We start from the raw sequence: 13,046 nt of genomic DNA, 5'->3' as shown, positions 1-13,046 counted from the left end.
AGTTACTAATGTTTGCATGTTGTGTAGATGCAGTAAGTCTTTTGCATGCTTAAAAATTCTAACAACACTTGTGCCGAAATATACGAATGTCAAAACTCCGTACTTCAGTTGATTGCTCTCGACAAGTCTAGTCTAATATGTGAAATGTGCTAAAAGGATGTCGCTTGTGTGAATCAGATTTTGACATGTTAGTCGCCTTGATGTGGGAACGTTGTGTGTTACCACGTAACGTGTAGCGTAAAAATATTCTAAAGTTAATTTGCAACATTTGTAGTAGTATTGTCAGCAGAAAAAATGCGATATGTGTTTGTTTATACCAGATAAAAATTCTTCGCGAATTAAGTGGATTAAACGAATAACGAATAGGTCGCAGAATTATTTTTTCAAAAGCTTGCACGATATCGATAGAATGTCACTTAGTGTTCAATAAAGGCTGCAAAAAGATCGATGTGCTGAGGCAGCGTTTCCCAAACCGGGTGCATAAGAGTGCACCGACAAATGTAGGTGAGAGGGTTGTAATAATTTGCTTCACATTGGTGTTTTTTCTCTTGCGTAACCTTAACATTTCACGAAATAAGCTATTGCTGCCAGGCATAATGTTAGACCAAGTATCTTAACATTTCACATTTGAAAACCGGTCGAAACAGTCGCTCGATTGTTTTATCAGTCACAAGGGTGTATATGAGGAAAGCGTTATAGAGCACTGTAATGTACTAGGGTTTTCTGCTTGATACTCTTGTTTAAACGTTGGTTGCACGTATTCTTATCAATTGCTCTTGTTTTCCTGGCAGGTTCCGGCATTTGTTATTTAAATTAGGCAATTTTGCAGCGTTTTCTTTCTGACAATTTGATAGCTCATAAGCACCCCTGGACGGTATCTTCTGTGAACTATTCTTTTAACTACGTGGAACAACGCAACTTTTGATAATGGCAGGTAAGCACAGTATTAAATCGACACTGGTACACCGCGTAGTACCTACCATACTAGTTTGCAAAGCTGTTTTGGCCAATATGAGAAATGTCTTTACAAACAAAAACTGGGTGGGTTTAGAAAAGTATGTTTATGAGTATTTGGCATTGAAATGTTTTATAACAGTCCGGTGTGAATTGGATTTAAATGCAATCGGTTTCATACCATTCTATAAGATGATGACATGCAAGTTGGTACGTTGCATTTTAACTACAGTCGTCAGTCAATAGGGATTATTGCTTGCAATCGTAAAGATCGTGTTAAATATATTTTTGTCCCGTTCTGTCGTTACCAGCCGCATAAGTTTCGGTATATTTGTACTTGGCCATATAGAAAGTATTCCCAGTACAGTTTAATCTAGTACAGTTTAATCTTTTCAGAAAACGGTTTAATCCTAAAACAAGACTAGCGTAGATTTTGACGCTTTCTCGTTTTTGTCTCTCCGTTAAACTAATCTAGATTAGACATGTTCGCTAAGGTGCCATTACCTGACCTAAGTTGGTCTCTAGTGGATGATTGTGCTACGGTTTTGCCTGTGGCGGATGCAACGTACTGTGGTCGCTCAAAATGATAGAAACTGCGTACACGGGCCAGTTGTAACTCGCCACAGAGAAAGTACTTGTAAAAAGGCCACTGTGGCATTAAGCGTTTTCGCGAAACTTAATTGCTTGACTGTACTACAATACTGTTGTTTCCTTTGTGCACATCTGTTGAGTTTTGGTGTCTTATTACAGGCATCATAATTAGTATAGGAAATGGACAGCACAAGATGTAATATTATAAGTCACAAACATTACCAAAACGTGTCCTTTTCGACCTAATTTAAACACAACGATTTCTTTACCCTTCTAAGTAACAAAATGCATACATTGATGGTCCAACGTTAAATGCAGTCTTTAATAGTGTGATGTCTGTTCAATTTTCATTCTGTCTTAATGAAAATTTACCTTTGTGTGTTTTTTTGCAGACGTGGAAGCAAAGAAAAAAGAACTCGTAAACAGAGCTAAGCTCTCGGAACAAGCAGAGCGATATGACGACATGGTGAAAATCATGAGAGAAGTTGCAGAGTTAAAGACAAAACTTGACCCAGATGTAAGTTGTAACGCAAGCATACAGCAAGTTTTTTGTGCATTGGAATGTGGCGTGTTTACTAACAACGGCAAGAAGCTATTTATATACAAACTAGCTTTTTGGAATTTATTGTTCATAGAAGCACTAATATAACGTACTCGTTTTCTGTTCTGACGTAACGTTGATGTGACGTAACGCTACCTCGTGATAAACGTTGCAAATCATAAAGCATTTGACTCAGTTGCCTTTTGCTTGGACGGCTACCAGCAGCTCCCTACCGATTCGCAGCAACTGTGACGTATCGGAAATTGCCCGCGCAAAAACGCACGCACGCAGGCGTGACGTGTCACGTGATCTCAGACAATCTTATGTGGGTGGTAATGCGCTTTTTAAATTCGCCGGGCTAGGGGTATGTAAATTTATTTCTAGTCAATGGATTACATATAGTAACAATGTCACATCGTTAAAAGTGTACATGTAGTTCGTGTTAGCGTAGGATCAGCGTTCAATAAAGGAAACATTCCGTTGGTCATATCCCTTTGCAACCGGATTTAAGGCAACGCTTATATGCTGCGACTTTTATGATAAGCCAGGAAGCATCCTATGAGACCCACTATATGTGTAAACTCCTCGGTTTCAGAACACTTTAAATGTATAACCCCGCAGTGAAACAAGTTCTGTAATATAGGGTGATTAAACGATTAGTGTTCAGCAAAATCAGCCAGTACTGAAGTTTGTCGGAAATTCTGCTGGGGAGCAGGTACGTAAGCACTATAACTGAACCTTACAAATTAAAAAAAAGTTATTTTTGATTGTCAGTTTCGTGTTGAAGGACTGATTAGGAAATGGTTGTAACGCTGTCTGCAAAGCTCCACGTATAAACTTCTATCTGACTGTTGACCTTGATTGCCACTTACGCTTGACATTCCACCATGACCTTTGTTTGAAGATGTGCAACTTTTCACGGTCTGTCGCCCACGTCAATACCCACGATCCCTCGGGACAGTGTCGTCATTGTTCACACCTGTCACGTGACCTGCTTTGTGGTGCGCGCTAATTATTCCGAATGAGAATCAATAGAAATCAATCGCTGCCGCCCGGCGCACATATGTCATGCAAACTAGCAAAAGCCGGTCGATATTGTTCAAAGCCGCTGGCAAATGGTAAAGGAAATTGTGTTCCTGTTACGCATCCAGCCTTTTTTGTTGTAATCACAAAATGTTTGCTCGATAAGCCGGCTCTAAATAACCAGATGTTGTATGGGCGCGGGAAATTCCCCGTGGGGATTCATTGATAATAATTTATATTTTGACACAATATTCTACTCAATGAAAATGTGACAAAGTTTTTTTAACTTTGAGTTCTCAGACTCTTCAGAGTCCGGGAAAGATACTCGTGAAAATGTTGAGCACCTCACGACCCGATAACTGTTTTTTTTCTTCGTATTGTGTGTTTTTTTCTACTTTTTTCATAAAGCCTGCAAATGGTAACTGTGAGGCTAAAATAGTCTGAGAACAAATTGGTTTTAATTTTAAATATTTTTTTCTTTTTTTGGATGGATGTTAGAAAAGAAATTGCCACAATAAAGATTTTAATGTATAAAACTGACAAACATTCAGATCAAGGAACATAGCAACTAGGACAGTTAAAAAGCATTTCCTAGGCCCAACTTTGCAGTTTGGAAGCCTTTAAATAATTTATACCCATGCCACCGGTCTGGGAAGTTTGTGACGTAGTAGTCTGCAATTAAGCTGGGAAGAAAATGCATTTAGTAATTCTGGTATCTTTTAAAGTGCCTTAACGCAGACCGTTTAGTGCCATGTAGCTACAACACGCCGTGAACCCAGCAGTAAATTGACTTTGACCATCATAAATTGTAACAAAATTGCAAGAGTTTTTTTCTCTTTAAAGCTTGGGTCTTTTACCGTGACAAGTACATATTTAGCGACTTAAACCCGCAGTTTAGGGCAAATGACTTACGAATATCTGCTAAAACAACAAAATAAAAAAAGTAAAAATGTTTTTTTGGTTCGTAATCCCCCAGTCGTCTGAATTTGGTTGGTTGAGTGACGTCATGTGTTTGCCATTATTGACCGTGACGTCAGTTTGCACCTTCTAACCTTTTTTTAGACCCACGTACAACAACAAAATAAAGAGAGTCATTTTCTTCTAGTTTACATACAGTTATGAAACTAATTGCAGTGTGTAACGTTGTTTAACGAAACGTTCCAGAGCGCTCTTGGATTAGATTGCTTTGGGCTGGATCGTTGCCAGAGTTTTCCCCTTAGGCGTCTAGCCGGTTTGAGTCAAGGCAAACGCAGCGTTTCCGATTTTCCCTTGGTGTGTCAGAAATCCCGAGTCGAATTCCTCCTAACATTTTAAAACCTCATTCATTTAACAATTTGTCGGCTATACTTACATGAATAAAGGTAGACTTAAAAGTAAAAAAGTATTGAAATTTTTTTAACGCCTTATTTGAGTGGTTTTGAGTTTCATGGCTTCGTATATGTAACAAATAAAGGACTATTGGGTTTCTTAAACAAGATTGTTCACAAGTGTTTAAGGCTTAATGGATTTATGAAGGAGTTCCATTACTACATTGATTTTTGAACCACTATTTTTACGGCTAAATTCCATAAAAATCGTAATTAACCTGTTGTTCGTTATTTGGACTGGTAAGTGCTGTCCAAGACCCGCTAGGAGACATCTAACGTTTGAACGTTGATAGTGGCAAAATTTAACATTTTCTGATTTAATGCAGGAATTGAGATGGTACGACTACATTTACGGCGTATGCAGCAATGGATAATGTTTGTTATACGAACCAGGTTATAACAAGTTACCACTTACCAGTTTTCACAACACTGTAGCCAGTTTTGTTTGTGGTCCCTATTGTGACGCAACAATGTTATCGTTGTGACTAACAAGCGCCAAGCTTTTAAACCACAACACCCGGGCTGTGCTGTCTGAAACAGCTAGCAGAAGAGTGTGTGCGTGTAGCCTTTCGGTTTAAGTGAAGCTCCGACAAGCGCCGGACGTTCAGTACTTCCTCCATGCTGGGTCACGTGACCCGCAGTCGCGCTGGTGTCATAGTGGGCTTGCCTCTCGTGTGAATGGGAATGTAATAATGCGACTGTGCTGTTTTAAGCTGTGTGAAAAGTGTTTAATGCTTTTCTGTTATTTAAACGGAGCACGCTTTCTATAAAGGACAAAACATACGTTAAAGAGACTATCCTTAATAGCAATTTCTATTTTTTTAACATTATGTTGTTTGACTGTCCACATTTGGATGTTTATTTTAACTTTATCATGCAAGCAAATAAAACTTCCAATAATGACACTTTGCCCATTTGATTAAAAAGAACCAATAAAAATCCCAACCAAACAGTATCAAACAACAACCTAATGTACTAATATTGTGCGAACGACCGCACCAGGCATTTTAACAAACCAGTAAACATTGACATAATTTAAAGGCCTTGGCAGATAATTTGATTCTTATCAAACGAGTGTTTGTGAGACCCCCTCGTTGCATATTTTGGCATTTTTGAGCTGTTTTATTGCACAAGGAAGCAAAGAACAGTTTTCGTCTGCTAATCTGTATTAAGGGGTATGTTTACGCTTACAGTTCTTCAGGTCATATCAAACGCAAAACAGTCAAAGCACTTTTTATACTGTACTTCGCAAAACTCTCCCAAGGATACAGGCCTACTCAGTGGAAAAAATACTCCAAAAATACAGGCAGTGGTGGGACTAATTTTTTTTGCCAGCCGGTTCTATCACATAAGTCATATTTTTCATCCGGTTCTGTTACAAAAAGTCTATTGACAGTAACCAGTAATGCCAACCGGTTCGCCGATCTCATAAAATTCGTGAGACGGTTCTACAGAACCGGTGCGAACCGGCTGAATCCCACCACTGGATACAGGCCTACTTAGTGGGATGGGATACCTATTCAAATAACTAAAACTCATTTGTTAATTTCCAGGACCGAAACCTGCTTTCTGTGGCGTACAAGAACGTGGTGGGAACACGGCGCTCATCGTGGCGCGTAATTTCCAGTATTGAGACGAAAGAGAGCAACGAGGATAATATCAAATATGCTGCACATTATCGGGAGGTTATTAGCAGCGAAATCGAGAAAATTTGCCAAGAAGTAGTGGTAAGTGTTGCCAGTGTTTTCAACGTTTTGAGCACTACTTTTATGATGAACAAAATTACGACAACCTATCAACCAAAAATGTTCAATAATGATATTCTAGGAACACTATACACGGACTTGAAAAGTAGTTTAATCATAAACATTACTGCCAAGGTAGTGGTGTATAAAGAATACAATGATATTCTATAGCTTTAATCTACACATTTAAGACAAATAGGAGTAAATTTTAAACAATAAAATCTCGTGTAGGTACCTATAATGATATCTTGGGTCACAAGGTTGAAAATCACTGCTTGGGCGAAAAAAAGCACGTGCTTAAGGCTTAGTTAAAAGGGAGTTACTGCAGGAACGTTTCACAACCGATTTTTGTGTGGTGTTTCAGCGTTAAGTACAACACGAAGTCCGAATGTTCAAGTTGATTCTATGTTATATGATGCAAAACTGCTGTCAACAAGATATAGTTTCTATTGCTTCACGTTTTTATTCAGTGCCACGCATGTTTTTATGTGCAAAAATTCTCAAAAAGGTTATGAAACACTATATTAAAACCGACTGTATTTAATGTATTTAGCGTCTTTAGATGATACATTAAACCTATAAAAGTCCAGGTTCATGATTTATTCTTTATCAAATTCTTATGCGTCCTACTGTACACGGAACCATATATTTCAAAATGTCTATATACAGTAGTATTTCTAGAACTATACAGTATTTCTAGAACTAAATAGAAAGCACAAATTTGTTCAAGGCTTTTTTTAAAAAAACTCGAAAATCGATGAACGTGGAAAAGATTAGCCCTTCCTGTCCTAGGGGAATATACATTGTTGCATAAGGAATTGGTAATGTGCATTTGGCAAAGCGATGGTTCCGCGTCTCAGTAATGTTTGACGTGCATGCTAACTTGTTTGAGCTAGATAAACGTTGCACAATAGCCAAGAGCTAAAAACAACTTAACACGAAATCACAATCCATTCTGGTTTCTTATCTGATTTCCTAATCTTTACCTTTTGTATTGCAAATAACACAAAACGTTCTCAATAAAACAACACCTAAAACAATATGGGTTAATCAAAAGCAAAACTGCCAGAGAACTTGTCTATAAGGAACACATATTATTACTTACAGACGTTTCCACAAATGCTGTTGTCATCATTGCTGTCACTGAAACACAATAAGTACGTTACACAATTGCAAACAGTCCTGAAGTGCGGCCTGAATGTTTTTTTAGGAAAACAAGCCCGCATGTGGCCCGAAAGTTAACAAAATTGTGGCGCAAATCATTGCTAGTGTGACGTCAGGACTGAATTAGGGCGCTTCTTTTCAACTTTTTCCGAACCCGACGGTATAGCTCTGGTTCCTGGTGCACAGGTTATCTAGCAGTGTGTTGTTGAACAACCTTTCTGCTTATTCTTTGCAACAAGTTTGCATAAATCAACGATGCCATCGTAATTCCATGTGCAAAATATTACTCTGAAATTTGATTTTGTTTAGCAACTCATTGACAACAATCTGCTCACCCCGGAATGCGATGATCATGACAGCAACACATTTTACATGAAGATGAAAGGAGACTATTACCGATATGTGGCAGAAGTCGCACCACCTGATAGAAAAGAAGGTGAATTGGACAAATCCGAAAACACAAAATATTTTTAAAAGCAATTCTATACTTAAGAATTAAAATCAGTGACGAAATTTCTTTCGGCAACTAATGTGATAAGCCATTACCAAACCTTATGTGTGACGAAAACTCTTTTCGTGAAAATGCAAGGAAACCCTCAAAAACAAGTTCCTATTTTGATTTTATTTGCTTTGTTTTATTATTTTTTCTTCCCCGAAGTTTGTCTCCCCCCTTTGACATGAAATGTTTTATGGATTTAGATGAAATTTTCACAGATAGTAGATATGGTCTGGTAGATGTGTCATTTGTTTCATTGACTTCCCAACGTTTAACTTGTATTTGTTGGGGCCCATGAGCTTCTGCCTGCAGAAACACACTGCTGAGGTCATAAAAACAGTGACTAATTTGGGTCCCAATATAAAAAAGTTTGGGAACATACAAACAGTTTTTGTATAGGTCATAATGTATGTACAATGGCAAAATGTGCTGCGCCGCCCTTCTAGTTAATTCTGGTTTTGTTTCGTTGCAGAGTTCGCTACTCAGGCCAAGGATGCTTACTCCAAAGCATACGAAATCTGCAAGAAAGAAATGAGGACCCCTCATCCAATCCGGCTGGGCTTGGCTCTAAACTTCTCCGTGTTTTATTACGAGATTCAGAACGAAAGGAAAAAAGCATGTGAAATCGCAAGACAGGTATGGCAGCATGTTTAGGCCAAGCGTTGTATTACGACCATATCAATAATTAATGATTGTATTTAAAAGACATTTAAAAAAGAAAACTGTGAAAAGAAATTTCTGTATCACACTTTACCTAAAAAGTATTTTTTCACGCATGTTGTTTAAAACTACTTCGGTTAATCGCATACCCAGTGATAACTTTAGTTGCATAGATTCAAAATAGTCTATGCATTCCTAGCACAACTTAACAGTATGCCGATCTAGGATAACTTTCTTTTTCGGTAACTTGGATTAAACTCTACAGGCTAATCCGGTTAATCGCAAAACAGTAACCACATAAATCCAAACCGTACATATTAGAAATAGCCGATGAATCGCATTATCTGCTTAATTGTATAAAAGGCTTGATTTGTTGGTTATGCGATTAACCGGATTCGTGTAAATTGGCAAACTGAGTATGCGAGTAACTGGAACTGTCTGTCGTCTAGTTTACGAGAATCTAAACAAGGTTTTAGACTTCGTTAAAATTTTGAAGCTCTTTTGTGTGTAGGCGTTTGACGATGCTATCCAGGAGATGGATAAACTTGAAGCAAATTGCTTTAAAGACAGCTCCCTTATCATGCAACTGTTGAGAGACAACCTTACGGTGAGTGCAGTAGTTTGTCAGTTTTCAACAGCATAAACCTAAATAAATACCCGTTGATGACAATACTCCAACCAACGACCGATTTTTCTGAAAAAACGAATTAACGGTTGTCCTTTGTAAACGATGGTAATTGTTTGTTTTTGTAATTTGCTTAATGGGTACTTAATCTTCACAGCAAATTTAATCACCTTCATAATTAAGCTTTGCCTAGCTATACCCTGTGCTTATATTATCAAAAGTACATTACTGTTGTAAATAAGATACTTTTTTAGAATGTCAAAAATGCATTTTAATGCAAAGCTGCCTTTTGCTATAAGGTAATAGAAACATTACCTGGTGTACCGTTCTCAATGGGGCCCTATAGCTTCCTTAGGTTTTTCATGGGGCCACGAGTGTAGGCACATATCACTGACACCCACTAATGCTGACCCCCAAGTGGTCAAAATGACTATCTTGGGCATTCTATGGTGTGAAATAAGCCATTGTCTCTTGTAACCCTTTTCAGCCCGTTCTGTGACTTATATTGGCGAACAAGGCTTTTTTTAGGCGGCCACGATCTAAAAAATGGAATGTTACGTAACATTATGTAGTGACAACATACACGAAATATTTACCAGTGAATCTTTGCCCAAAAGTGCAAAGTTATATGAGCATTGTGCTGCCTATAAAGCTACATAAGCAGTTTCGTAAGTTTATAAATTTTGTGTTGTAGTTGTGGACAGCGGCTGAAGAGGATGAGGAGAATGCTCCGGAGGACGAAGGAGAGCAGGAGGAGCAAGCAGCGGTGGAGCAAACCGAAGAGTGAATCTCACTCCTCACCCTGAGCGTCCATTGCACAACATTAAACCAAACAACACTCCTATTCTACCAAGGAAGGACTTTTTTGTCTGCACTGTCTCGCAGTTTTATGTATTTCTCTACTGATACACAAACAACGCCTGTTCTCTTGCTGAAAACGAATTGTATTGTTCGATAAACTCCAACTGTTAAATTCCCCTTTGCTGTCTTTGTGTGTATTTTTTTGTTTTGGAAAACCGCGTGATATTTTTTTCAGGCTGCCAGTCGATAGCTTATTCAGCCCTAACCCTCTATTTGAGTCTCCTATAACGATTATTGGTGTCACCACACGTCAAAAGCAGTTCCAGAACAACGTATTTCAAACCTCCGTTCACTCATTATTTCTCTGCCGTGTATTGTTAACTATCCTTATTTGCAAAAGCATGACGTTAAATTTAAAAATTACTTCCATTTAAAGTGTTACAATGCTGCAAATCCGAAATTAACTGCACTCCTTACAAACTGTATTAGAATGTCACCACAGTATGGTTTTCCCAAGTCTATATATTTATCCCCGTATTTCTCATTACCTGTTACTTAAAGCAGTGAAGCACGATGACTTTTCGGTTGTCGCTAGCGAACCCTACCGACATGTGTGTTTTGTTTCCGTAACTTGTTTAAGGCGCGCCGAAAGCCAGCACGATTCCATGCCGTGAAATATAATGTATGTTTACCTGGACTTTGTCACTCTGGATCTTTTTTGTAGAGTCAGTTGAGCAGTTAGAAATGATTTATTGGCTTTAGGTCACAAATTTGGTAGAGCTACTAACATAAGAACTCACAGTAAAAAAAAGTTTGCTAAATACTGTTAGATGGCGTAAAGAGCGCAGTTATTTAAATTAACAGAGAGAGTGAGATAGGGTTAGGGACTAACTTTGCAATAAAGAACTAGGTTTTCAAGTTGATGTTATTAGTATTATGCAACCTCAGCCCAAGCCCAACAGCTCTAACCGTCAGCATTTTTACACAAATTGCAAAAATGTAACACCCACAATGCGTGTTCTGCACCCTTTCGTCCGGCGCTCGAAACTATCCGGCAGGGTTTCTTTTGGTGGTTTCTTTTCCTGTCGAACCCCACCCTCTTTCCCTAACACGGGTGGTTAGATTAGATGCCAACCTGACTGGTTTCACCAACGTTGCCCCCTCCCCCCAGTCTCGAAGTCCTAATGCGCCAATCTCACCCTCTGATGTGAGTCCCCGTTACATAACGCTTATAATAGCGGTGTAGCTGCAGCGCGTTTTTCATATCTCCACCAACTGTGCCCTCTACATTGTCGCGCTTTTTAACGTCTCAACGTTGCGCAGCTATTTCCGGCAAGGTGAATATTTTAGTGCAATTGTGTTACTACTATTTTTTTCACTAAGCGAAATAAACTCAACTTAACTCAACCCATCTGGGGCTTATACAACTCAGCTAACAGTTTCGCCTAAAAGACTTAAAAGGGCATAAAAATGCTATCCTGCTTTGTATGTAGGTTTGAATTCAGAAAAATTTAAAACATTTAAACACATCAGGCTACTTAAACCAGTGGTATCTACATTTTAATACACAATCGACTATGAATTATCCAGAAAACCTCACGTAACATGTGATTTTAACATGTGATACTGTACAAATAAACGCAGTGTGGCGCTGTTGAGCCAAACGTTAAAGTTTTACTTTTGTGTGAAATCTCTATTTTAGCCTCCAAAGCGGTTTTTTTTGTTTTCAAACTATTACAACAAAATAGTTTACTTTAACTTTACGCGTACTGAAATCGCGTTCGCAGTAAATTCTTACTGGAAAAAACCAATCGGTGTCAATTGGCTTGTTTACGACCCATGTAGCATCCTATTCTCAAAACAACAACCACACAGCAATGCCATGTGTAATCCATCATAAGTAACGCCAATAAACTGATTGCAATGGCAGTTTACATTGACACGATGGAGAAAGTGGTCTTGTTATATTGGCTGTTTACTTTGTGTGTTCTTCTGTGTGCTGACTTAGCTGCCTGATCCGTTCTGCTCTGCGGGTTGGCGCTTGCAGACGTATTAAGTAGTTGAAGTGTCTTTGTGTTATCAGACTGAATGATAAGGAAATGTGTGCCAGCACCAGACAACTTATTGGGAAGTGTAAGCAACCAGCAACGGTTTTAGGTGGAATATCAGGTTACTAAGTTTTAAACGGCAAAACAATGGTTAGTTGGCCTCTACATAACTGATCTTAAATCGGGTTTGCAGTATGATGCAAAGAGTAAGGACAGTCGATAGCAAATTATTGAGAAATTTGGAACAAAGAATGTTTTGCTGCAGTCGTTTGGGCTTAATGTTTACTTAGTACATCTAAAGTATGGCCTGTGTTGTCATTTATACCACACAAGGTTGAAATAAGTGTAAATCGTCAAACAAAAGGCAATATAACCTATTTTCTAGAAACGATGCCTAAATGGCAACGGGCAAACAAAATGATGCGCATTTGACCAGCGAGATGGCCAATAGACCGAAATAGAAAATTCCCCTGGGAGATGTGCCAGTTCTATCTGATGTGCACAAAACGTTCATTTCTAGCGCTACGTTGCCACTTGACAGTGATATAAATTCTAGTCGAAAAGTGACCTGAATGGTTATATCTGTTAATGCTAGTTTAGTTGAAATGCCGTGTAGTAAATAGTTTGTTTAGCAAGAGAAGAGAACATTTTGCAATTTGAACGTATGAACCGCAAAACCAAATGCCAAATGGCGAAAAACATTTAAGTCTAGTAAAACTTGCCAAAAAACAGAATATACAGAAGAAAGAGGTTCTGTAAGACACGTTTGTGAGCTTTTTTTTAACCACTGTTTATAATCATCAAGTTGCAATACAACACATAAGTTAACATGAAGTTGTTGCCGCTTAGTCGTTACAGTAACGCCACGCAACTTAACCAGCCTTACAAAGAGCTCAAGTTCAAACCTAGTGTTGGTAAAATTTAAAAACATTGAGACTCATTAAACCCAATTTTTTTGTCCTACAACCAAGTTGACAAATTTTCCCCCCTTCATATTTTGTCAGCAATAGCTTAGTACAGTGGTTCTCAAA

General features: G+C 38.4%; 1 protein-coding gene across 1 annotated transcript; it reads left to right on the top strand.

Moving 5' to 3' along the window:
- Nucleotides 1–772: 772 nt before the first annotated feature.
- Nucleotides 773–10,664, top strand: LOC145238151 (14-3-3-like protein). The gene is made up of 7 exons (XM_080101228.1): nt 773–934; nt 1,938–2,062; nt 6,030–6,203; nt 7,695–7,821; nt 8,354–8,517; nt 9,053–9,148; nt 9,861–10,664. Exons 1-7 carry the CDS (start codon nt 928–930, stop codon nt 9,951–9,953), a joined length of 786 nt encoding a protein of 261 aa, XP_079957354.1. The 5' UTR covers nt 773–927; the 3' UTR covers nt 9,954–10,664.
- The last annotated feature ends 2,382 nt before the right edge of the window (nt 10,665–13,046 follow it).

Source organism: Phallusia mammillata, chromosome 7, assembly GCF_965637545.1.
Source record: "Phallusia mammillata chromosome 7, kaPhaMamm4.hap1.1, whole genome shotgun sequence".
In the NCBI taxonomy this organism is placed as follows: domain Eukaryota; kingdom Metazoa; phylum Chordata; class Ascidiacea; order Phlebobranchia; family Ascidiidae; genus Phallusia; species Phallusia mammillata.
Note: the sequence above shows the minus strand (reverse complement) of the source record. Positions and strands in the feature narration are given on the sequence as shown.

Excerpts from the sequence above, each read along its gene's own strand:
- LOC145238151 (XM_080101228.1), top strand. Across the intron at positions 7,822-8,353 it reads ACCACCTGATAGAAAAGAAG|AGTTCGCTACTCAGGCCAAG; the intron begins GTGAATTGGACA and ends GTTTCGTTGCAG. Across the intron at positions 8,518-9,052 it reads CATGTGAAATCGCAAGACAG|GCGTTTGACGATGCTATCCA; the intron begins GTATGGCAGCAT and ends TTTTGTGTGTAG.